Here is a 27,895-nt window from a genome sequence, read left to right on the forward strand (position 1 = left end):
ATTCTAATTATTAGAATTGGGATTTGATTGTTGAACACAATGTGTTGATCTGAGCTGGTGGTCGTGCTCTAGGTGACACGACAGAAAACAAAGTGGTAAATAATGAATTTGTTTAGAGGTATCTACTTATATATCTATGTATCTAAAGAATTCAATATTATTTTAATTTAATGAAGGACTCAATAGCTGTGTACTGATGAGGTTGAAAAAGGCTGAATCGAGATGGTCTACGGAGGATTTCCTGTTTGTGTCACCAGTTTGTACTTTGAGACAAAGCACTAACTGCAGCTGCAAAGAATCCTGGGATAGTTTTTTTATCATTTGGAGTTTTTTTATCATTTGGAGCCAGAGTCTGTGCAGCTGCGATCAGGGTACAGAGCCGCGGAAGCAGATTCCTGCCGATAAACGCACTCCACCGATTACAAATCAGTCTCAGCTGCCAATCATGACACTTTGACCGTCTTTGAACATCCGACAGATCCAGAATCAAAATGCCACTTCCAGCTGCAGCATCCTGATGCATCGCAGCATCACGCTGACACCACTTCTCCTGGAGGATTTCTCTCCAGCTGCTCTCACTCAGCCCCTTTCTCTCACCTTGACTCAACTACGCCTGCACAGATTGCACACCACCACTTTATTCCACGGCTATTTTCCTGTACACATGCACCCTGCGGCTCACAGGACAGGTCAGGAGGAGGTCACTGAACAGGTGAATGGAGGACATGATAGAAATGCTTCTCTGCAGGAGATTATGCAGCATTAGGAAACTTGCCTCCAGTCTATACACCTCAAGGTCCTAATAGTGTCGTGTTTCCACTCTTGCAAAGGTTTGTTTAGAAATCGGATTCCTTATTGTCGAGCACGCCGCCTCGCTCGTTATGAGCTTCATTTAGCACAATCCTCGGAATAATCACTCGCTTTTCATTTTCCCCGAGCTTTGGCCATTTAAACGCTCCACCACTGGGTTGTTTGGCCACTTACAGCGTAGACGTTCTATTACTCAGCACATCGTCTCAAATTGCATGTGCCATAGGGCGCGATCAGGGGAATGCAAAACACAGCAGTGAAGATGAGAGGCTGTGAATAACTATTACTTCACATATGTGCTAGGGTGCTAAATAAATCCATTAACTGACGACACACTGTGGCAGTTCTTTCCCATAAAACGTTTTCAATTATATTTCAGCTGCAAAAACACATAAAAAAGACGCATTTGAAGTAAAGACGCCATCTGGGAGTCGTTTTATTATGAAGAAATCATAACGGCGCTGGTGTGTTTCCTGCCGACAAGCTCCCACCAGATTTCCGAGTGAAACAGTTGGAGGACGGAGCGGCGCCACAAGTGCTTCCCACATTTTTATGTTTATCTTTGCAAGAACAGAACAGAAGACACTTTTCATTTCTCTGGCACCGAGTCCCACAGGAGCCGTGCTGCTGCTCCGTCAGAGGATGATGCTGATGCTGGAACAAAGAGTTCACAGACACACACACACACACACACAAACACACACACACCTGTAGGCATCAGAGGCTGAGCAACCTAATTATAGTAATGTTGCATGGTGATGATTTGTTGATTTGCAAACACACACACATGAATTGTTAAAGTTATATATACGATAATAGTTTCTTTCTTTTGAAATTACTACATAAAATCAATTATTTGGGAGGAAAAGTGAATTTTAAATGTAAACTTTAAGTGCAGCAGAGTGTGTGACACAGTGTGGGATCAGACAACTGTCCACTGGTACGTGTCCTTGAGCCCATCATCACTATGATGAAGGAAGTGGTGGAACAATAAAGCAGGACTGACGTGTTTTATAGATGAGTTTGCTCTGCTCCGGACAGGCCTTCAAATCAAGAGGTCCGTCAGTAACTCTGTTCTGACAGTGAAATAATAATAATCCTTGACCACATGGCTGATAAAAACTCACTGATGTACCTGCCACTGACGTATTTACACTATTTCCATACTTTAAAAAAGTAAATAATTTTTACCATACATTTTCCATTCTGAAGCCATTTGAAAAAAACATTGTCTATAATGAATCAAACAATTAAATGAACCGTTGATGCAAAAACCAAAACGTGGTGCTGAAAACTGTCTGCACTTTATTTTGACATTAAAATCCCCTCAGTGCTTCCTCTTGTTGAGACTTCAAGTTCCAGCAGCTTCGCCTGTGACGTGTCGGGAGCTGCGACTCGCTTCAAACCGAGCAGCTGCGCTTCTGATGAGACACTTTGATTTCTGCAGAAACAATTCAGGGTATAATCGAGTTTCCCAATATGCACGTGGGCGTATTAACTTACAGGGAATTCATATTAAACCGACTGGAATAAAAACTTTTATGTGGTTTTCTGTAATAAATAAAATATCAAGTCTTACAAAAGCAGTTTATTTAATCTCAAGTAATTGAAAAGAAGAAAGCACTCCAAAGTGTGATATTTGTCTTCGGCACACTCTCCCACTGGTGAATCTGTTCTTCATGTTCAAGTAATAGAAAATAGAACAGCACACTGCAGCGCCTGAGACAAATAACCACATTATACACGGTCACAGAAGTAACATTCACTTGGGAATGCGAGCAGCCGACATCTTCACAGTGTTGAAGAAATGTTCCGCGGTGGTTCTGCTGTAAGAAAATATGTCTAATTCTGAAATATTACAGAGGCAAACAGGTCGGCTCCTTGAAACCAATCCACAGAGTAAGAACCAGCCATGTTTCAGCCGAGTCTTCACACCGGGAACTCAGCGTGGTCCTCGTGATGCGCTACCAGACGGTACATCCAACATCGACACCTCGTTCAGTAAGTACAACGACTGAAAACACATCAGGAACATTCATAGTTCGAGCTGAGACGTGACAACTTCAAGTGCTGCTGTTTATTTTTAATCGAATGTTGCTGCTGTGGTGTAATTTCCTATAAAAGTGATGGTTTCACACATTTCGAAAATTAATCCAACCTCGTGCCCGATTTGAAAGTCTGAGCTGAGCAGCACCTTGAAAAGAGGGGAACTCGGAGTAATGCAGAGTTTTTATTGTGGCCTTGCAGCTGCAGACACTCCTGACAAAGCAGTCTGCGGCGGAAACAAAAGCCCCGGACTCTTCATCAATATCGTTCCTTCAGCTCGGTGCTGACCAGCGGAGGAGCGGGTAATGAAATTCAATCCTCCCCGACTCCTCCGCTGGTGCGAGTGCAAACAGTCCTGCTAACATTTCAGGTGTTTCTTGCTGGTCATGTCGTTCCAGATGCGGTGCATCTCCTCGGGCGAGATCTGGTGGACGGTGACCACGCGGCGGTAGCGGCAAAGGCTGTAGGCCATCTTCCAGTGGTTGAAGCCGCTGTTCTGGAAGGGATGGATGCCGAGCTTACGGAGGCACACGCCAACGTACACGTCCTCCAGGTGCAGCAGCCTGGTGTGTAACGAAGTCTTGTAGATGAGCTCGGCCACGTCCGCGGAGAAGATGTACCCGGTGCCGGAGCAGAAGGGCGGGTACTTGCTCTCAGGGTAAAGATCCCTGGGCATGTACCACTTGCTGCGCATGTCTCTGATTGGCCCACCGTTGATGACATAGCCGGTGAAGTACCGCCGCCTGGGCTTGGTGGTGGGCTTCAGGAGGTTGTAGATGAGGTTCTCCATGTTGACAAAAATGTCACTGTCTGTCTTCAGGACATATTGAGCCTGGGAACAAAAGGTGGCCACCCAACGCATGCCCATCAGCGTCTTCAGCGTCAGATTGTGGTACGAGTCAATAAAATCCTCCACTACCACGTCGTGAAAGATCTGACTCTCCTGCTCCACCATCTCGTTGAGAACGGCGTCGGTGCTGCGGCCCAACAGGAAGAGCGTGACCACGCGCACCTCCGGAAACGTGCTCTCGTCGCCCCATGTCTCTCTGATGGACTGGCGGGCGTCAAACTCCTTGTGAGTGGTGCTGATGAGGATGACGAGGAAGGGCGGCTCCGCCTCGCATTTCTTCGCCTCATTTATGAGGTAGTCAAAGTCGTGCGGGTTGAGCGAGCGCGTGCGGATGTTGCCGAAGGTGTCGTTCTTGCCCAACTTGGGCACGTTGCGTACAGGGATATTCACCTGTCCCACATAGGAGGTGGAGGGGCGGGACAGGCTCAGGTACCACAGAGCGCTGGCCCAACAAACCACTGTCAGCAGGTACAAGCAGGAGACCTTAGAAGGCATCGCTGTTCATTTGGCTGGTGTTACCAGGGGCAGCGGTGTGGGGGGTGTTCAGGCCACGCCTCCATGGGTTGATCCGGCAGTGCAGCTTGAGGCTGCCACGGCAACACGGCTGACATTAAGGTCAGATAAGGGACCAATCTACCGTCTAGACATGGCGCTGGGATTGAAAGGTAACACTGCAGAGGATTGTTATCGTGTCCACGGCCTTACTGTGTCCCATCGCAGCCGGCACGGAGGTCTCAGCGCTCGGCGACGGCATCTGGAAGAAGACGAGAAAACACAGAGAGAGGCAGCATTACTCATAACTGTGAATGTAGACTGCAGCAGGGAGATAAACATGGTGGATGCAGCCAACACCCTTTTATCTAGTTTTCATAGAGAGACAGTAATACACGTGACATATTTAACAATATTTACTATTCTGCATTCGTCACAGCGTGGAACATCCATCCACTGGTGGACCACAGTTACCAGATCACTCCATCAGCGACTCTGATAAGAAGTGAATATCTCTACTCCCTCTCCTCTGACCACTTTCTGTTTGCAAACACTGCTCGTCTCCGTCTTATCCCTCCTCCACCAGACACAGGCTGGCAAATCATAACCCATCTGACAGCCTGAGAGGAAGAGGAGGTGAAAGTAAAACGTTATCATGGGAGAAGATTAATATCCACAACCTCTCATTCTCCTGGTCTCACCCCCCCAACATTTACTCCCCTCCTCACCCATCCTCTCTCTCTCTACCTCAGTCGGTGCCGGAATGTGGATTTTACATATTTTACCCTGTAACGAGCTGCTCCTTCGTTAGCCGGACAGGCGCCGCCGCAGAAGTCCGGCGACGTTAAGAATTACGGCTCTAATTGGTCACACTCACGGACCATAAGGGGCTGAATTTAAGCTCTAAATATGGAATAGGATTTAAAAAACTTGGCGTTTATTGTATCCAAAGTATTTAAATGTCGGTTTGCATTCAGAGGCAGTGACGGAAAACTAATACGCTGGTTCTTTCGGCGTCAAAAAAGCCAAACTACATCTAATCCTTCTTTTTAAACCGACTTTTCTTTGCACATAATCTCTTGTGATGCAGCGGCGGCGGCTCGGCTCCTATTCTGCAGAAATAAGTTTTACTCTCCATGCATAACTGACGACGAACAAAAAAGTGCTACAGATCCTATTAGAGATACTGAAATGTGCAGAGATGCTGCTTGTGTTTTCAGATGGAAGAGCTGAGATAAAAACTCCCTCGTTCTTTTATCAGTTGCTTTTCTTGTCTTGCGGGGGCACTGCGCTTCTTTTCATCAGGACTTTTCTCTCCTTCCTCCCCTCGTTTTCCACTATCTCTTCCCTCTCTTTGTGGAGCAGAGTCATCAATCTCACGGTCCAGTAGAATCCATCTCATCATGGCTGCTTTTCCACACCTCCCTCCCGCTCCATCCCCTCAATCACTCTCCGCTTCTCCACTCCAGTGGCTGCTTGATCCATCTTTATATGTCTCACTACCTCCCCGCGCGTCTTCCTTTGTCTCGCTCTCCATCCCTCTGGCTTTCTGTTGTTTTTCTCTCATTTCAGGTCCCCCCCACACGCGCTTGCTCTTTCCTCACATCATCCTAAACAACCTCTACCTTTTCTCTCCTCTGTCATTTTGTCTCCCGGCGGGGGGGAGTATTCCTCTCCTCTCCTCGGAGCTCACCTCTAACTTACTGACAGCTTCCACCACCATCAGTCTTCCTAAAGCCGCTCAATCTCCTCTTCCTCCACTCCTCTTCCTCCCTCTCTCCAACACAAAATCACTAAATCATCACATTCACCCCCTCTCATTGACCTCACTCCCTTTCTTTCCCTTCTTCCTGTTTGCACATCAGCCTTTTTTCCCACCTCCGTTGTTTCCGGAGGAGGATCTATCGGTTAATTCCTCTTCCTGTCTCCCTCGGAGCCCAGATTAACTGATATCCTCTTTGGGTGATGCACCTCACAAAGTCCTGAGACCAACTTCCCCCCAAGAGCAAAATGAAAGACGGCCGTGTCATTTCACGCCGCCGTGTCACTTTGAATTACATTAGCGCTGTGCAGAGGTCCTCTCCTGAATGTATTACACCTCCGACGGAACATCAGGGCGTGAGATCACATTCTTAGATGGAGGTGATAACGTTTTTGCAGCAGGAAAGATTTGGTAATATCACTGTTAACTTGTGGTTGGTGGTTAGTTGGGCGTGGCTACACAGATTCATCTGTCTGGAGAGATTCAACTGCACGGCCACATGAAGGAGGTGAAGTCGTGGCTCCAAATGCACAAGACGGCAGCGTTTGTAAATTCTGCAGTAAAACCAGGTATTAACTCTTGAAAAGGGAGGAAAAAAACATGACAGCGTAATAATTAAAATTATCATTAACTCCCGTTCACTGGGCTTAATGTTAATGACATGCTAATCTGAACCGGTTGTCATGGCAGCGCATTGACAGAGAAAGACGGACAGGAAGCAGCGGGGGGGAGAAACGCAGTCTGCAGTACGCCGGCATTAACGGCTCCAGTGTTTTGGATGTAACTCCCCAGGAAGTCAATTTAGTGACCTCATACTGAGCTGGCTGCTGCCTCATTACGCCGCGCACTGATTCCGAGAGTCCACATGGTGATCGCCTGTGTGTGGACGGCTCGTAAAATACTGAGGATACAGTGATCAAACGTTTCCCAGCCGCTGACAGGCCACAGAGAGCGAGGTAGACACTGAGCTTTTCAAGATGAGACACTTTGATCCTGTCGAGGGCTCCGACAGCTCATCAATCGATCGACGGAAAATCCACCTGACAACAATAGATGAGTGATTTATCATTTAAGTCACTTGTCAAGTAAACGCAAATGAAAATTCACTGGTCGTAGCTTTTCAAGTGTGAGGATCTGCTGCTTCTAAATGGAGGAGTATCTAAATCCAACGTAGACACGAGGAGAGACCAGGATTCAAACTGTCCTGCTGTGAGGCTCCAGTGCTAATCACTGCACCACCATGCCGCCCTACTGGCGAGAGACACATTTAAAGATCAAGCCTGAAGCAGCAGACAAAGCTCTATTTGCTAAATCATTTGTGTCTTGTACATTGATTCTTTCACCACCAGAATCTAATCAGTTCATCTTCGGAGTCCAAGTGAACGTTGTACCAAATTTGAAAGGATTCCCTGGAGGAAAAAACTATTTCTGTGAGGCCACAGAAACAGTTGTTTGTCCTTTTAATCAAAAAATAATAAAGAAAATAACATTTGCTGCTATGAGTCACTAATTCTAACAAGTACAGCTGCAGCTTGTTATTCCACATCACAGTGAAATCATGTTTAGATTTAGACGTGAATCATTCACTCTGTTGTCTTTATAGTAGAACGACCTCTGGAAGACGGAGCAGGAACATCACAGGCTACAGGGATGTGGGAGTTTCAGTCTCGTTTAATGTTGCACCAGATAATTGATTGCAGTCTTTAGTGCAGCGTGGAGTGACCTTGCTCGGGGAGTGTGTGTGTGTGTGTGTGTGTGTGTGTGTGTGTGTGTGTGTGTGTGTGTGTGTGTGTGTGTGTGTGTGTGAGTCAGCGAGGGAGGGAATAAGAGAAACTAAAGGCTGGATGCCGCACGCTGCTGCAGGAACACACGTGTATTGTCTCCTTTGGAAGTATGTATGTGAGAGAGGAGGTAAATAAATCATATTCCCAGCTCGGGCTTTTGTGACATCTCACATTCACGCTGCCTGCTTTGATATTACAGAGGTAATGATTGACAGGGGAAAACAAGAGGCCGCCTCCGTCACTTGTGGCTTTTTGGTGGCAGCTGGTTTAAGCAAATCTGTCAGTGAGAAATCCTCTACATCGCAGCATTAGGACGCGGTAATAGCGTCTGAAAGTGAAGGCACGACCTGCGAGTATCGTTCAAGTGGATAATGAAAACAAGAAATAATTGCTTTTATGTTCCCCAGCACTACATTATATTTATCATACACCCTGGCCTCTGCGATATTGTCTTAGAGAGCCTGCGCATGCTTTGTGATTACTGAGCAAACAGCAGCTTCCCCCTGGAGGAACGGACTTCTGGGCCGATGAGAGCCAAATCTGAATGTGCTGTGAATCTCCAATGCTGAAAACTGCTGTTGCATTTGTACTTCTTTTCCATTTCAGCGTCTGAAATGCTGACACGCGGCGTCCGTGGTCCATAACTCAACACCTTATCTCGAGCTCCTGCTGTCCAATGTGCGATAAGCTCAACAGGAGGTTTTGAATTGTCCGGTATCGTCTTCTGTTCCCGCGTTTGATCCTCTTTTCCTGCAATCTGCTGCCAACTCTAAAACCCATTATGTCGGCTTCGGGACGTTCAAAAGGGGAATTAATGAGGAATTTAACGCCAATGGCCAAATTGGTTTGCATCCCACCTAATAAAAAAGAGGCACAATTGACATGTCAGGGTTGGACGACTCCCAGTGTGGCGCTCGCTACGCTTTTGTTTCCTGGATAATAAGCGGCTCGGCGATGGTTGTGTGGCTGCACGGGCGTATCGTGAGATTTGCAGGCCACAGGCTGGACACTCTGGGCTTAGTGCGAGAACATCTGAATGCAAAGCAGCTTAGGAGAGACAGAGGAAATGGGATATCAATAGCAGCCAACAGATTTGGCTGCCGTACAGAAGCCTGATGCGCCGCTCCCCACTTCAGTGGCGGTTTGAGCCCAAACTGCGCTGGAGCATATCAGTCTGCAGCCAAAACTCAGGATGTCACGACTGCTGAGTTAAAACTTGGTCAAAGACGACACTGGGTTTGTGGTGAGCTGTGACCAACTGTGAATTATGTGCAAAGGTGGATGTGTGTGGGTGTATAAAGACACAGGATGTATCCCACCATCCTTCAGTTGCCAGGGTTTCTGCAAATTCAAGACTTGTTCAGAAGGAAATTTACGATCTACGTCATGTACAACAGATATGAAGTAATACCAGAATCCTAAAAATACTTAAACTTCCCTATAATTGAGGATAATAGTCTTTCCCACAGGCCTAAAATTCAGACAATTCAATTTGAGACTTTTTAAGAAGAAGCTATTAAGAAATTCCCTTGAGACGTGAGATATCAGGGTCAAGAACGGGTTTGAGGCCACTGTGACCTTCACCTTTGACCTTTCATTACCAGATTCTAATAAGTTCTTCTGTGAGTCCAAGTGAACAGTTGCACCACATTTGAAAGAATTTCCTCGAAGACTTCCTGAGGACGGACAGAACACAATGCCTCCAGTAAACAGTTTCCCCGGCTCCCCACACAGGCCAGACTCATGTTTAAATCCCTCATAAATTGGAAATGACAGCTTGATTCATGCAGGTAATACATTTCACTGTCCGACTGGGTAACACTGCTGTTATACAATATTTCAGCTCGGTGCTGCATCGGGGAAAGTGGAATTATAGAGGCAACCAAAACAAGACATTATGTGTCACCAGCCGGACGAATTCGGGATGAAGTCGTGTTTCTGCAGAGACGCCGCTGAAGGTAAAAGCAGTTTAGGATTGATATGGTGGAATAAGACGGTGATAAGAGCCCATGCAGGCGCCTGGAGCTCAGCACTGTTCACTTTTTAAAACGTCTACACGATCCAGGGCTCAGCACACGCTTCCCCTGTGTGGTTTGCTCAGTGCAACACATCTGCAGTGGGATGGTTCAGTGGGAAGTGCCTGGCTCATGAGCACGGTTAGTTTAAATGTGGTTTCATAAGGGGACATATTTTCTAAAGCATTTAGAATGGTAAGGTATTAAAATACAGTTAATATTATTATTGTATTACTTTGCCTGTGCTTTGAACAAATGAACATCGGCCTCTTATCACCTCAAAACACAGCTGAAGTAAAAAGGACGAGGATCCAAGCGTCTTCATCTTTAAACGGCTCATCTGGTCACAAGCCTCAAACTTAAAGAAAGTCAGAAATACAACAAAGCAACAAAGCAAAGCACAGACTTGGAGGTTGCTTCTGTTTTTATGTTTTATGTATACGTCCGTGACTCCAACACAAATCACCAACATAGAGAAAAAGGATTAAAAGGATCAAGCTTTGAAGCTGAAGACGCACATTTGTCATTTCACTGCTTCAGGTGGTGGAGAAGTGCAACTATTTATGAAACCTATTGAATTTGAATGTTAGCCGACCGTCACGCTCACCAATCCAGTCCGGTCTCAATGTCTCTATACCTGCCAGCAGAATTAGATTTGTACGAACAAGGAAAATCAATCGGCAGCATCTGCTCTGCATCTCAATCCATGGACGTGAGGCCGTACGTCCACTGTGGTGCACTGCAAAGATTTTACATCCGCTCAAATCGGATAACCTGCAAATCATGTGTCTCTGGGAGGCTGCACAGATGCAGAGGAACCTGAAAAACAAACTGAGAGGGCAAACAGTGTTTACACATAATGTAGCACCAGCCTCTCGCTGCACCTCTCCTCCATTCTCCTCTCTCTCTCTCTTTCAATCGAGCACTGACCTTAACCCTGTGACAGCGTCTGCACACACACCTTCAACACTATAAACTGCAGCGGCCCAGAGTCTGTGATGAGCTTGTAAATTCTCCGCCATTGATCCGGCCTCTGGAGGCTCTCTCAGGGTGTTTCTGGGTAATTCTATTTGCCTTTGGTTACGTCCATCCGAAAAGCAATGAATCAGACTTTCACAACATTGTGTGTGGGGGGTAATGTTCCGGAGACAGAGACCGCCATCGCATGCACAAAATCTAACACACACACGTGCAAACACAGAATTACACACTAAATGCTGGGCGCCATAACATCATTCGAAAACGGTTCGTCACATTAGCGCAATGAATTCTGGGATATGTTGGCCTGAGAAGAATCCACCTATCAGAGCCCTTGTTTCTCAGGGATGGTCTCGGTCTTTAAATGCAGCCTCCAAAGGATTCAACCCCTGAATTAAGACACGGCTTGTGAGTAAAGCTGTTTTCAGACATAAAGCTGAAATCCAGACGGTATTCTGAAATTTACAGAGACGGGAAAGTCAGAGTCAGATGCTGCAGACATTTTTCTGCAGGGAAGAAATTCAAGGATGGATGCAAAAATTAAAAAAAAGAGAGTTCATTCATGTGTGTGCACATACATGCAGCACAACCTCCTCTGGCCCTCGACCCCTCTGCTCTGCGTCTCAGCAGACAACACACACATGTGATATTAAAAGGCCTTATGCTCACCAGAGGAACCACTGTGCTACAGGCATCAATTAGCACCGACACACATCTGCTCACAGACGCACACAAAGCAAAGTCGAGACGATGTTCGGTGGAAAACCTCCCAAGTCGAGCTCCGATACGAGCTCATTAACTTCTCAACTTTTACACACACAAGCACACAAATTATTCACATGCGCTAATTTAGCTGAGAAAACATCTGGAAGGAGCTGATGGAGACAGAGGATTAGTACAAGTCCAACATATGTGCAGAGCTGCTGCCCAGTGGCACTATCTCTCCACCGTGCTGCGGAGCTGCAGCCGCTATCGGGGGGGCGAGGAGTTATCGCAAACGCCATCTCAGCGCTGGCAGACAGGTACAGCGCGGAGCAGGCTCAACACATCCCATTATATAGCAGCGCGCAGACAACTGCACCTGTCGAGATAACGCACACAACTCCAGGCAGCAGTGATGCTGGGGGGGAGAACCCACACGACGCAGAGGCACACACACACACACACACTCAAACTGTTTTTTATCTGCAAAATCAACATAGTGGGGTTCGTTTTTTAGGCAAACGCAGGAGCACACACACACACATACACATACACATACACACACACACACACACACACACACACACATATACACACACCACTGCCGTTGCTGATGGCAGCACAGGCTGAGGACATGCAGCTTCAGCACTCCTTCTGGTAAATAATACTCCTACTGAGGGGCACTGGAAACACACACACACACACACACACACACACACACACACACACACACACACACACACACACACACACACACACACACAAACACACACTGCTGGAGTGCAGTATGCAGGTACACAATAACTATAGAAAGTGTACAAACAGGTAAGAATTATAAGTATGATGCTCACTGCATTGCCGGTCAAAACTCAAACCTACAAAACACACTCTGTCCAGTACTGACACATTATTCTGCACAACAGGCTACAGTAACCATGGTGATGGCCGGAGGGGTTATGTTCATGGGCTCTGCGTCCGTTAGTTGGCTTGTCTTGTGAACACAACATCTCAGAAACACCTCGCAGGAATTTCTTCATATTTGGTACAAATGTTCACAAATGAACTGATTTGTCTGGTCGAAGGTCAAAGGTCAAAGCTTTTGACCTCTTGAGCACCATCTGCCTTGAGGGAATTTCTTCTTCCTCTTCTCTAACACTTGATCTAAGGTCAACTGCAACGGTCAAAAACACAAAAATATAAATACGTGTAAGTAAAGAAGCCAGAAAATATGTTTTCTGCCCTACATGACTATGACGATACAACCGTGTTTCTAATGTGTACATGTATTCTCAGGAGAAGTTACATATATGGTGTGTTCAAAGATAATTTAATACTTTTAATACTTTAATTAAATGACTCTAAATACCACCAAGTGTAAACTGTACATTTTCATTTTCCTTCTTGAAATCCATGACGTACTTTTCACACTCTGGTTTTAGATACGAGGAAATAAATGATCTCACTGTAGCAAGGTGAGATGGTGAGATGGAAAAATAAATAATAAATATAAATCCAGACAAAAGCTGCCCAGTGGATGCACCCCCCCCCCACCACCACCAAACAGACACACACACACACGATCCTGCAGAAATCCCAGCAGGCCCTTCAGCTACACCGATGTGTGTGTGTGTGTGTGTTGATGGCGTGATAACCCACAGGCTGACTGCCCACTGCTGCCTCGGGCCCTCGGAGGTGAGGCTGCTATCGGGGGCCAGCGTGAGCTCTGGTCAGAGGCCACGCTGCTCAGTATGCCCCCGGTAAATAAATGATTCCACCTGTCAGACGCACCAAGCTTCGGCTTCCCAGAGGTGAGATGTGGGAGGAAACATGTCTTTTTCGGTTTGTAGGACATATATATAGGTGTGTGTGTGTCTGTGTGTGTGTGTGTGTGTGTGTGTGTGTGTGTGTGTGTGTGTGTGTGTGTGTGTGTGTGAAGCTTCAGAGGGCAGAGCAAAAAGTGGATATTTGTTAACAGAGTTTGGCTTCCACCTCAACCCTGACCAGTTTTCATTGTTAGGTCACACACACACACACACATCAGTCTGAATCTTAAATAACGTCCCTATTGGCGACAGGAGTTGCCACAGAAGTCATATTAACCTTAAACTGTGCGTTTGTTTGTGTCGAAGCAGCAGAAGCTTTTTATTTTCGGCCTGATGAATATTTAAAGTCTTCTGTGCAGAATAAGACGAGGATAACTGCTGTGGATACAGGCCGACTGTAACTCCAGCTGGGCGTCTGCATCTCTGAATGCCACTTTAATGAGAGCTCCTCACACATTTTCACCTCCAGGCAAAGCTTTGACAGAGAACCCAAAAGTTAAAGAGATAAAAGGAGGGAGGAGAGTCAAGAAGAAATCCCTAAACGCAAAAGAGAGTCAGAAGAGGAAGAAAGAAAAACTACACAGATGAATGAAAGATGGCGGAAAGATTAATGGGACGATTCTAAACCATATTAGTACAATTTTGACTGTCTCATAGCAGAAAATGGCAGTAATCTATCTGCTGTTGGGCCCGTTGATCAATACAAGTGACTCAACAATTATTCTGCCAAATGCTGAGTCCTCAAGTTTCAAACCTTGTAAATAAAACACCCATTAGATGAAGTATCACGCCTGGAAAGAATTCCTCCCATTAGGATAAAAGAGACAGGAAGTGGAGAGGATTTCAAAGCTATGGTGCGATTAGGACACGCGATACATTCAATATTAATAAAATAATTAATAAAGACGCGACATATATAATATCGTCATTTTCAGAGTTACTTTAAAAGGAAGTTCTCGATTTCCCTATAAAAACACATATGCCACAGAAAACATTTGATATAGATATTGTTTTTAATTGAATTAAAGTGACCACAAGGAAATGATAAAAACAACTTTCAGCACCGGACAGCTCCCGTGCAGCCACAAACACAAACACATGTAAAAGCTCAATGAAAAGAAGTGGATTTATTCCATATGCACAACAAGACCAAGTATTCTTTATTATTTATATGTTAAGAATAAAATTATAAAATTATAACCTACTCACATGCCTGAGGGGGCTTGAGTGGCGCTGCATAGACTTGTGACATAACCACCCTAGCTCTGGTGTAGTGTTGTGTTTGTTAAGGTTTGAGAAAATGGAAAATGTCTCTGATAGGTAAGAAATACAAAACAGTCCCTAACAGAAATATATGTGTGTGTGTGTGTGTGTGTGTGTGTGTGTGTGTGTGTGTGTGTGTGTGTGTGTGTGTGTGTGTGTGTGTCAGCAAGTGATCCAGTAGCAGTCTCACTGCTTATGACGGCTGTCAGATGAGAGAACCATCTGTGTGATTAGCTGCTGGACGGCCTGACTTTCCTCTGGGACGGATCGATCTGTACCGGCTGCTGAGATGCCAAAGATGAGGTGTGTGTGTGTGTGTGTGTGTGTGTGTGTGTGTGTGTGTGTGTGTGTGTGTGTGTGTGTGTGTATTCTGTTCATTTTGTTTTCTAATATCAACAGGCATAAAAGCCACAATGCAGCTGCATACAAATACAGCTATAAAAAGAACTGATTGCACTTAATTACACATAATATGATGTAATTTGGTCATGGTAAAGTACAAATAAAATGGATCACAGGGCCCTTAGTGTATAAAGAATCTGAGAATAACCCACAAGCCTTCAACCTCTTCTATCTTTTCATTTGCTGCTCCTACGCAGCCTGGTTGCATGTTTTTCTCTCTCCTTTCTTCCTCCGGCACCTTCCTCTCATCTCCCAGTCTGTCCTTGACCAGCAGCAAAATGGCCTCCATCAGGCGGGATCATTCAGCTCTTCTTAGAAGTCACTTGGGTTCGCCCATTTTCAAAAAAAAGAGAGAAGGAGAGAAGGAGGTAGGGGCACGATGAAGCTGCTCCTCACAACGTCTCTAATAAGACCATCTCTTTCTTTTTGTGGGCTGCACGGTACAGTTAATGTCCAATCATCTGCGATCAATACGGGAGCGCGGGCTGCACTATTGGAAAGATAACTTGCTGTGATTTGACCAGAAACCTCAGAATGACGCAATCCGCAGTCCGATTCCTCCTTCCTCTCGCCAGCCGGCTCTCTGCAGGAACTCTGAGGCTCTTTTGAGAAACCTGCAGCCGCTTCCATCACGGTGCCAAATCACATCAGATTCACCAAATGCTAGAAATACCGCACTGTGATTGGATGCCTCTGCCAACCTGTGCGAGATTCATTCAGTGACCTTGACCTTTGACCTTCGTTCATCTTGAGTCCACATGAATGTCTGTAGCACGTTTGAAGAAATTCCTACCGTGACCTTTGACCTTTGGTTACCACAATCAAATCGGTTAATCCTTGAGTCCATGTGAATGTTTGTGCCAAATGTGAGATGATTCCCTGCAGGCGTTGATGAGATAATGCATTCACAATTAAATATATTTACAACATGATGCACTGGCTGAACCTCTAAAATCTTCAGTTTCTTTGTGCTCTCTTTAAAATCCTCTCGTTTCCCAGCATCCCCCAGTCCTGAATCGGTGTCATAGTCAGGTCAGTGTACTTTCCTCTGCAGCATCTCGCTCTGATAAACCCGGCGTAGACGAGGAAGACAAGAGGACGGCGTCTGCTTTTCCTTTTTTCACTGCGGTGACAATAACACGTCTACTCAGATAAAGCCTCTTCCTCATTCTTCGCCCTGAGTGTCTCAGTAAAACTGTTACCCTGACAACAAACTCTCCACTCACTCCACACTGTAAGAAAAAAGATTAGTGAGCACCTTGTAAAAAGTGTCAATTAAGTTTTAAACGAACGCGTCTCCACCAGTGAACCCTCTGCCCGGGTCAGGAGGTGGGAGCCGGGGGAGGCAGTGCGGGCGGCTGCAGAAATGGCTGCAACACAAACTCTCTCTGCAAACGGACACAAATTCATCCGCTCTGTCTCGTCGCACAACATTAGCCACACTAACACCCTCACACAGAGATTTAGAAACTTTGAGCCCAGTGGGTCCAGTGTGAACAAGCCACTTGATCTGATTCATATTTCTGCTCCGTGTTCAGTTAGGATTTGTTTCCAGCTGAAAAAGGGCAAAGACCACGAGACGAGCCTCGGCTTCGTTTGAGATCTCTTACAAAAAAATATAATGCTAAAAAGAAAAAGAAAAAAGGTCCAGCTCTCACAAACACTGAAGTGAAATCAACAAGTACAGAGGTGGACTCTCACTGACTCCATAATGAAAACAGTTCGATTTATTTTTCTTTCCCGGCTCGAAATCAAAGCAGATGCTGTAAAAATACATTTTTTTTGGAGCCCATGCTGAAAATGAGATGAGACCTGGTGGATAAACGAGTCGCTGCAACTCAGATAATGAAGACACAGAATATTAGATCATACGAAAGTGTAATGTCACGTTTAACAATCTTCTACTGTCTGATTGGTCTTTTAATCTGAATCTATTTGAACGTAATGACAACAGAGGCTGACACTAAGCGGTGCTTTATTAGTTAGCATTCAATAACCAGGCCGGAATTGTAGCTTTCATTAAATCACTAATTAAAACACACGTCGTCAACGTTAAGAGTTGCAGATTATATTTCCATTAGTTTAATTAGGCTGATTGCTGTTTGCTACAGTGCTCTTTGTGATTTCATTTCATTAGAGGAAAAATTACAAGAGAAAAAGGTTGTGAACGGGGAGGCGTATGCAGATTATAGAAGAAAAGTCACTTTATTTCATTTCTATACACAGACTGCGTTCTTTGATCAGACTGAAATTAAAGGACGGAATAAGAGGCGTGAAGAAATGGTTGAACCTGTTGGGAAATACCTTTTTGCCATTTCCTTGAGTTCGCACATCAATGGCGACGCAACTACACAGCAGTTGTGCATCAAGAGAGATGGAATCATTATCAAGCGATGAGGATCTGTTGCTTGAGAAAAACCTATAATATTATTATATCTCATTAACAAGCTCTATCAAATGTTCCTGGAATACTTTGGTTCAACAAGACGAACAAAAAACACAAACATGAACTTCCCAAAGAAAAACCTGGCACCAGATTCCCTCCCTGACCCCACAGGTAGTCGTTAGAGTAAAAATAAAGGAGTAGATGAAAAGGTACAATCCTGATTTACTCTGAAGACCAAAGTGACATTTTCAGATCTGACATTTTCAGAAAGGCATCATACTTATTTTTTAAAGTACGTGTTTCAAGTAGAATGCAGCTTTTCATTTCCAAGATACGCACTTCTTCAAAAAGCTCATTTTACAATTTCCCAATATGTGGATTTGTGTGTGTGTGAAGCATCCTGTTGTGATATTTTATAGAAAGTAACGTGTAATGCTCACTGGGACCTGCTGAATGAATAAAGTTGCACTAACCCCTGTGAGTTATACTTGTGCTTGTGGCGGGTGTCAGGTCTCGGGGACCTCGGTTCGATCTCATTCTGTTTTGTGATTGATGCAAACGACGCCGCTCTCGCTCCGACTGAACACGAGTCGTAGATGAAGAACAATAAATTTGACACGCGACTTAACTGAACATAATACCTGGTGTAAATCATGAAAGTGTAAATGTGACTGCTGGCGAAGTGATATCTTCCCTCGGCTGCAGGCGGCTCTGAGCACTTTATTGTATTACTCCCATGATTCACGGTGGACTGCATAAGTGTTGACTGTCAGGTTTTACAGCTGGGAGTTAAGGACCCGCTGTCTGTTTAAAGACGACAGCGCTACAACGCACATTTGTGTCACGCCCCCCCCGACTTGTTTTCAGTGGCTGCAGAGAGTTTAGGGGCCGTTCATCAGCTGTATCAGGTGACACATCTGACAGAGCCACTGGGAGTCGGGCAGAAAGGTTATCCCTAAATCTGTGTATCACTACGAGAGAACACACACACACAGACACACACACACAGAGACTCTATTAACTGATACAAGGAACGGGTTGGTTCCTACACAGCCGGCACCTGTCGGACCGGATCCCTCCGCAGGTTTCGGCGCCCGGACACTAAACACATGTCTCGTTCACATTACACTTAACTCTGGGGGCAACGCATACTCTACATGGCGTGTAACAGTTATAGCTACATCAACAGGAGCCACCTTTTGTTGTCAACACAACAACAAAATGATTAAAAGGTCAAAAGTGCGGCTGTATTTCAATATCCGAGAGCAACAGCTTGTAGAGCTGCTGGTGGTGGTGGTGGTGTGCACCTCGTTTGTGGCGATCTGCCAGTAAACCGAGAGAAGAAGAAGAAGAAGGAAGGGAGGAACACAACAGACCTAATGAAACGCACGGGATACAGGGAACGCAGGTCTGAGTGATGGCGTGATTTGCACTTATTTATATTCATATATTTAAGTCAATGGTACTCTTAACTGCTCTTATCATCAGTCAACAGTCATTTTGTGCTTTTTCAAAAAAGAAAGTAGCAATTAAGCACAAGAATCTGAAAAAGCTACAATACTCAACCTTATGCAGGAATGTACTATAACATGAATTATTCCGAAACCATCTAAAGAAACTTTGTGAATGCGCGAATCGTGTTATTTCAGTTTGTTACAGCATAAAAAAGAGAAATCACGTAAGTCGTCCCTTTAAATCGGATGAGAGGAACAGCAGACGCTCAATATCCTTCTGCACGTGTAATCAAATAACGTCTTGTATCAGCTCTCACAAGGGAGGCAGCCACACACACACACACACACACACACACACACACACACACACACACACACACACACACACACACACACACACACACACACACACACACACACACACAGGAGTAAAGACACAGAAATCAACAATTAATGGGATAAAAACACTTCCGCGAATCAAAGTGGTGATAATTCTGCACAGCCGCGGTGACTTATTGTTTTTGGATCAGTGCTACAGATGCTGCAGTGGAGCGTGGTGACTTTTACAGATGGGGAAGCAGAGCTCCTCCAGTCCAAATGATATTGTGTTCACAAGAAATGTACATACACATGAAAACATAATGCTCCCGGCCAGTGGCTGTCATCAGATCTAAATGATTTCACATTTCCCACTGACAGGTCTGTATTTCTGTCATTCTGGCCTCATTCAGCTCTACAACAAAGCAAAGAGTCTCTTTCTTCAAAGTGACGAGTGTCAGATGGCGCGCAGGGAAAACAGGACGAGATGTAAGCTGCGATTAACACTTGTGATATCCAACCAGCAGTTCTCACTTCCACTGTCTCGCTTTCTTCTCCCTCTCTCCTTCTGGGCTTTCAGATTCAAGATAAGATGAAATTTTAATGATGCCCACATGGAAAATGGGTCGACGGAGCCGCAAACAGTCTCAAGACAAAGCAAAGACGATGGAGAGTGCAAGAGAAAAGCAGGAACTGTAAACATATGGAGAAGAAGAAGTTAATATTGGATTTAGGAGGGGGGAAAAGTGTATGTCAGGGAACACTGCATTATTCTATGTCTATGAATCCATATGAACATGCAAAGGAAACATGGTTTTGACACCTATTAATCCTTCTGCTATTTGGGCCCAGGATGCAGAACCTACACTATGTCGACTGTGTGATTTAACTGATAAAAGTTATTTGATCGTTGGTCTTTATTTCTTAATCTTTATTTCTTCTTTGCATCATTATCCCTAAATTTGACAATTGTGTGTTGATTCACCAAAACAGCCACAACAGGAAATAGACCAGCACCGATGTCAGAGCTCAGCAGGAAATATATTTTCTTGCCGTCTCTTTCCTCTTGCTTCAAATGTGAATAAAGCCCCAGGACTCTCGCAAATGTTTTTTAAACTGACCTCCCAACACTTTGCAGCATGTGGGCGAATTCATATCTGGTCCTCAGTATTCAATTTATTAAAAATATGCATTAAATTCTGTCTGAACTCGCACTAGAACTTTTAAGAAGTAAAGTACGAATGACTTTGAACCTTTGATATACTAAAGTGAAGAAAACAATTGTCTGGTAACACATTGTTGTGCAACAGCATGGTAATCGAAGTTATATATATATTTTTCAGTCATGTTATAAAATATAATCCTGCTCAGAGTGAAGTATTCACCCAACCTGATGGTGTGAGAAACTGATTTGGAAGCAGCTGTGAGAAAATTGAAAAACCAAGGAGGTCTTCTTTTAAAAGATGGTCAAGGTCCGTGTTTATTGTGTGTCTCAGAGTCTCAGAGTCGGGAATCAGTCCCTCCAGGAACATAAAGACTCAGAGTGACACCAGAGGAAAAGCACTTTGGAGCCGTTTACAATAGAAGAGATAGAAATGTCCCAGTGGGGAAATTAGTCCTGGACTCTGCGCTGCAATAAACAGAAGAACGACAACACTGAGAGAAAGTGACGATGATATTTAGGAGAGCTCCAGACGAGAGCGCCGAAGGTCGGGCGGACGTTCAGCTCACTGAGCACACTCAGGTTATGAAGAGATATTGTTTGGAGAATAACAGCGACAATTTCTGTGATTGACCTTGGACGAGATGGAAAAGCAAGAACGTGCAAAAACTGAAAAACCAGAGACAAAACAGAAACGCTGCTGAGTGACAGTGATATTTGTGTCAGGATCACAGTTTGATGGCTCGTCGACAGAGAACGATTTGATCTTTTTCTCCATCTGCACAAGTTATTAATTTATTATAACAACACCTACTCAAATAAACACTGTGAGATAAAAATATGTCACTGAAGTAAAGTACGAGGAAAAAAGTCTTTCAGTCACAATAACTAATTAATCACGATAAGATAATGAAAATAATGAAGTGGAAACTTGAATTAGCACCTGGGTTTGTGCAGGTTCAGTGCAGGTTCAGTCCAGATGTTCCTGACCTTTGACCTTTGAAGAAATTCCCTAAAGTCAGACTTGAGATATCGAGTTCAAGAGGCTAAAGACATGTGAGGCCATCGGGACCTTGACCTTTGACCTTGGATTTACAATTTACTCCACCCCCTAATATTACAACTTTATTCCTGTTAATTTACTGCTTAATTTTTATCGTAATATAAAAAATGTATTCTGTTAAATTTACAACTTTTTTTTCTTGTAAAATTTAAACTTTATTGTCATAAATGTAAGACTTTCTTTTCCTGTGATATTCAAACTTTATTCCTGTAAATTTACTGCTGTTTTTCTCGTACTATCACAACTTCATTCTCAAAATCTCAGGTGTTTCCTTCCTATGAGTTTCTCTCGTACTCGTGGGTCCACATGTGCTGTAATGTAAGAACATGTCTAAACCCTTTATCCCCTCCTGCTGCAGATAAGGAGCCCAGCTGCACAGACGTGGATTCACCTTATCACAACCTGCAGGTGCAGGAGTCTTGACTCTGCTCGTTCTCACCATCTCTGCCATCATCTGGATGTTATTTACGTCTGCAAGGAGCAAACGTCCGAGATAACGTGTCGTCATGTGAAGTGAAGGATTCCTTAATGAAAGATATCACCTGTGATGAGAGTGCAACCCTTTTAAAGTCGTATATCATGTTTACTCTCTGCTCATCTCATTCAACAGCGTTCCATAATGTTAGGTTAATGCCTCTTTGATGGAGACGCTGCACATATTGTGTTGCTCTGATTTGCATGAGTCGCACACATATGTAAGCACATGAGTCCACACATGGATGCACACGTGTCGATGTTGAACACGTTTGCTGCTAAACACTGAGAGACAATGACGACGCAGACACATCATCCTGCAGCCGCAGAGGTAATTATGGTTTCTAATGTGGGACCAATTAGCAGGAGCCATCAAGCTGTACAGCTACAAACGTGCAATTAGATGTAATGATGTGATGATAGTATTTCTGAAAACGAGAGAGAACAAGACTTGCGGGTGTCTCAAATAAGTTCTCTGGGTTTTTGAACGCTCCAAATCGATCAGCAAAGTGTTGCAGCCCACGCAGAAGAAGGTGCAGGTTAAATTTAGCCACATTTGGCTTCTGCACAGAGGTTGTTGAAGCTTCTCTCCTTCCACTGCATCGACACACGAGGAAATCGTTTCATAAAACCACAGCCGTTCTCCCGTCTTTGATGAAAAGTCAAATATAATTATTGTTTTTTTCTCACTGACAGAAATTATATATAGATCAAGGCTGCAGGATTTTGAGAATCAGGATTTTACTGCACTGACTGACCTTCAGAAACATCAGTGTGCCTGTTATTGATGTCTGTGTTTTTGGGGCGGCGCTGATTCACACCTGATGTTTTCTCGGCCTCTGCGTTTATGGTGATTATATAAATTTGCGATGGCAGAACAAATCAAAGCTTGCAGAAACACAAACGCAACATAAACTCAACCCCGCACACATTTTCTTTCACTTATTGCTGAGTAGAAAAACACCCTGTACGTCTGTGCGCCTTTTCTCTGGCGACAGTAGAATGAAAATAGTCCCAACCCTCTGGGGAACATGTTTCCACGAAGGTCACAAGCAGCTGATCCACAGGAGACGCAGCCGGAGGTCAGAGCTCACTTCGGGTCTGACTGGCCAGTTAGTGAGAGCTGTCAGCTCGGCTTTATTGTTGCTACGGCAGCAGTGATGTCATGGGAAATAAAACCTGTGCCAGTCAGCATCATGGAGTTACTTCCAGCCAGTGTGTTTAAACATGTTATCTTTATACAGTCTGACATTCCTGAACCAGCACAGATGCAGTGAACTACATTAAAATGCATGAAAACATAGAAAACTGCAGTTATACTTTACTTTGCCTGACTTTATCAATAATTACTGTTTATAGTCTGATCCCTGGTCGTATTATTTCACAAATGAGATTTGTTCGGCCGACTCTTCATCTGTCGCGCTTGATGAGAACCGGGCTCCATGCAAAGGCGAGCAAATCAGGGCTGGATCTGAACCGCGGCGCCGTAATGAGCCCAATTTGGCAGGCGCCGCTGCAGGAGAGCCTAATGCCCCGTCAGTCACCTGCTGGGTAGTAATGACGCTGCACGTCGCTCTCTAATGCTGCACACAAGCAGATATGGAAAGATGTACACACATGTGCAGACAAACAACTGTGTTGTTTTAAGAAAGTGATTCATTATGCTCCTTTACCCCTGATCCACTAATGGCCAATTATTTGGGATGTTTTTTGCAGCAGTAAAACGAGTTTTAACTGCGAGAGCCCAGCAGACCTCTCTCCTGTGAACTGTGCGACTGGGTTTGTGTTCTGCAGGAGGAAGACTCCCACAGCCGCAGGGAGACGGGCTTCAACCAAAACAGACCTGGCTTCACTGCAGGACTCACATTTGTAGGAGCTAATAAAGTGCAAAGCTATATTCATCACTCCCTTTAAAGAGAAGTTGGCTTTCACCCTGGTTCCTACTCGCTGGCTTTTTCTGTTTCCCCACAGAACATTTATTACGGCGCTGGAAGAAAATGCAGCGAGAGGCCGTGGTGTCGAAACTCCACTAAAACCAATAAGAGTGAAATTGTTTCAGGTTGAGTGCAGGTCAGCAGATGTGGCTCCCTTTGTCTCTGCAGACAACAGCAGCAGCAGCAGTGTGTCTGAACAGAGCAGAAACAGAGCGATGGAGCAGAAATGACCAAAGTGTTTCTCTGGAAAATTAGAACTGAGTTCAAATCCAAAATAAATGCTGAGCCCTGAAAATGAGGCATAATTCTAATAATCTTCATTCACAGAATCAAAGTAAAAGAAGAAAAATATTCAGTTCCTTTTCTCCCACAAACGTTATGCAACAGATCACAGTGACGTTTGCCGAGCGTTTGTCTCATTAGCTGCTGAAGGTGTCGCACAGGATGTTTGACTGCTCTTTGAACACGTGGCTGCGTTAACGTCGACATCAGCATCCACATCAAAGTGATCATACAGGAGGCTGAAGGGGGCGCCATGTAGGGATGACACTGACACACACACACACACACACACACTGCTGCTGCTGTCAAAGTGTGCATGTGCTCGAGGAAAGAAAGAGAATTCGTAAAAGAATGATGTGTTTGAAGATGTTTCTTTGCCTTGAAAGTGTTGACTGTTATTACTTAAGCAGCGCGGCATCATGGGAGTTGTTGTTTTCAATAACGTTGCCAATGAAAATCAACCTGACGCGCAATAAAAAAAATGACAAAATGAAATGTTACCTTGAATGAAATTGTGGATATTGGATAATGTAAGAACACAAGTCAATAAAATATATAACATGTTTCGAATACTATGAGAATAAAAATGGCAGAATTCTCCTTATAAGAGAAAACACAAATAGTCTGCCAATAAAAAATGTATTTTGTAAACCTAACAGTCCCCCGGTGACACCTGTGTTCCCCGCGTTGATGTCACCTCGTCTGTTTACACGTGCGGCAAGAAAGAAAACAAAAGCGAGCGAGAGAGAAAGCGAGCGAGCTTCCTGTTGAGACGTGGCGTCGGGGTTGGAGTGACGGCTGCACTCTTGAACTTCACTGCTCTGTGCCTCTTCTCCATCTACCGCATCTTTATATTTGTGTTTTTTTGCACCAGAGTGTGAATTCAAACAAACAAGATTTAACGTGAGGTGTCATAATAGAGATTGAACTGCGTCGTACTTCTTTAAGCCGAGAACAATTTGCCCTGATGGATTCGACATTGTTATAAATGAGTTGAATATTTCAAGCGAGCGAGCGCGACCTGCAGTGTCTTGTCAGAGCACTTGAATGACAATTCCGACCTCGTGCTTTTGGGTGAAATGAAACAGAAAATGAACAAAGCTCCAGCGAAAAACGTCTTAATGAGTCTTAATTATCTTTGGTGCCGGGCGAAACTCGGGCAGGACGCGCTAATCCCTCTCACGCTAACCACGTGCATTCAGAGAGCGTCTTTATCCACCACAGTTACGAGTAACTCCCACACGCTGGTGTGTTTTTATTCAAGGTCAGAAACAGTGTTTCTGCATGTAGTTTAAACATGTCCACACCGTGCAGACGACTTAAAAACAGGAAGTGAAGCAGTTTCAAAACTCCACAACAAGTGGGAGTTCATCATCGAACACAACGCGGTGGAAGAAAAGTCGTGCGCTCATGTCAAAGATGACGGGCGTCGCTTTGATGGCGAACTTTCCCTCCGACTACAAATTAATTACTCCTCCAATCCTCGTCGGAGCCTGACTCATTAAAGGCTTACATGACCCTGGATGTAAAGCCGTGCACGTTACACGAGCACAAAGTGTGTCCTGCAGAGCCAGCGTTAAATTGCGCGGGCGTGGGACGGCAGGTCATTACGCCGTGTGGCAGATCATTTTCACTTCTATTCACCCCGGCTTGTTTTACTCCCACCTCTCATTTCATGCACAATAACCTCCACAGATGAAGGGCTCATCGCTGCAGAGATACAACGCATGAACTATCACTGAATATTTTATATAAGTTCCACATTCAATTTTTAATTACATTTTAAATGGGCTGATATTTAGAGATTCGTGTTAACCGCTTACATCAGAAGGTTCTAATAAGACAAGTGGGTTTTACTCGGGTTATTCTTCCTGCAAACATCGAGATTTAAACACATGTTTACTTTGCTTTTGTGTAGTTCAAAGACATGTTGGATTTTAGGAGGAGAAATAATAAATAAAAGCGTGTTAATTATGCTGAATGCCTTTTCTTGCACAGAGTTTAATGGCTCTAAAATAAGCAGATTTCTCCTCTTATCAAATACATTTTGGACTAATTGGACTTTCAAGAGATGAAACATTAACATTTAAATGTGAAAAGTGAATATTAGTGAATATATTACTTTCTATCACACACACACACACACACACACACACACACACACACACACACACACACACACACACACACACACACACACACACACACACACACACACACACACACACACACACACACACACACACACACAGTTTCCCTCGGAGTCCATTCATCTTCCCTGTCCCCTTACATTTCATAAGTGTTATCGTGTTTGGCAGCATTAAGTCGGCCTGGAATGAAGCGGCCATTTGTTTGGAGCCCATTTATTTTCTCAGGGAACATTTTGTGATTACACTCCCTTCGTCCAATTAAAGGAAGGATGGACGCAGGGTGAGCGAGGAAATATATATGTGTACACAGGGAAAGAGGAAGAGACACTATACGCATTTAAATGTACAATTAAAAAAGTCTCTGTTTCCATTTTAGTCAAGAGGATTTAAAGCGGATTTTGCAAATAAAGAAACTGTGAAATTTGTGCACATACATCAGCTTGTCGACCTTGGAGCTGAAGGTCACATGTGCATCAACCACACCCAGGAAGAAGTGAGACGGAGCGACTCGTCTCTCTGACTCGAACGAGAGGAGACGGAACAAAGGTGTGAGTTAAAAGTGAAAAGAAGCCAGAAGTGATGAGAAATGCTTTGTTACTGAGCTCTGTCCTTGAGCGTGCCGCCAGCGGAGGGTCCCATGACAGAGCTACTGTCGGAAACAGGAAGGCTGGATCACTGGAGCACGTGGCCGCCACAGGGAAGGAGATCAACCCTGCACTTCAGCAAGTAGAGCGAGCTGCAGCCATGTATTTAAAGTACTGATACTGTACTGCACACACACGTCATGCTGCCAGCGCACATCACATCACAGCCACACACACACACACACACACACACACACACACACACACACACACACACACACACACACACACACACACACACACACACACACACACACACACACACACACACACACACACACAAACAAAAATATCTGAATCATCGTGAGGATGAAGACAGACAGGTTTATATCTGCAGGCTGATTTTAAAATGAATAGTTTTGCTTTCCTGGTGTATTTTCTTTGCGTTGGTAATTACAATGTGGAAAATCTCATAATTAACAATAAATGTTTAATTTATACTAAGTATTAATACTTTTAGGTAAAAAACATGTTGACTGGACATATTCAAATGTAGAAATAAACTCGTTGATTAAAGATTCTACTGCCACAACTCACAGATTTTCCACGTGTTGCCCTCTCTCCTCTCGTGTCGCCGCCATTTTTGTTCCAGACGACGCTGCGAGCGCAATGCATGATGGTATATATCGCTCAGTTCGTGACCATCAGTTGCTCACAACTTTTCCCGATGCGCTGTGGGATATAATGAGCTCAAAATTCATTTCCACATTTAGTTTCCTTCCCCTGAATTCCCGATAGAGACCATTTATTACTTTGCTGATGAGCGTTGCATATTTTTCTTACATCTTGATTGAGCTGCTTCGCTGAAAAACCTCCTGAAGGAAGATTTGCCAGCATGAACAAGGCCTCTCTCTCTTTTGTGCAGGTGGAAACATTGAGTTCCTACATTGTGGACTTTTCAGCCTCGTTCCCGGCCTTGAGCAGCGTGTACTCTTGACTCAGCCGGCAGGTGCTGAAATGGGTTTGAAATGATGAAAGTTGGATTCATTCCTCAAACGAGAATAGTCATCGATCAAGAACGAATCTAAAATCTGCAACTTTCTGTCCCTGTGTTTTGCAGATACAGTATTTACTGATTTAAAGCTTAGACCAACTCACTCT

The 27,895-nt window shown here is 44.4% G+C and overlaps 1 protein-coding gene across 1 annotated transcript in view; it reads right to left on the minus strand.

Moving 5' to 3' along the window:
• Window positions 1-1,674: 1,674 nt before the first annotated feature.
• LOC118103266 (beta-1,3-galactosyltransferase 1) overlaps window positions 1,675-27,895 on the minus strand; it is a 49,593-nt gene continuing 23,372 nt past the window's right edge. The window contains exon 3 of the mRNA XM_035150012.2: window positions 1,675-4,460. Coding sequence (XP_035005903.1) covers window positions 3,215-4,201 — 987 coding nt within the window. The 5' untranslated portion in view covers window positions 4,202-4,460 and the 3' untranslated portion in view covers window positions 1,675-3,214. The remainder of the gene's footprint in view (window positions 4,461-27,895) is intronic.

This window comes from Hippoglossus stenolepis, chromosome 24 (assembly GCF_022539355.2).
Source record: "Hippoglossus stenolepis isolate QCI-W04-F060 chromosome 24, HSTE1.2, whole genome shotgun sequence".
NCBI classification, from domain to species: Eukaryota; Metazoa; Chordata; class Actinopteri; order Pleuronectiformes; family Pleuronectidae; genus Hippoglossus; species Hippoglossus stenolepis.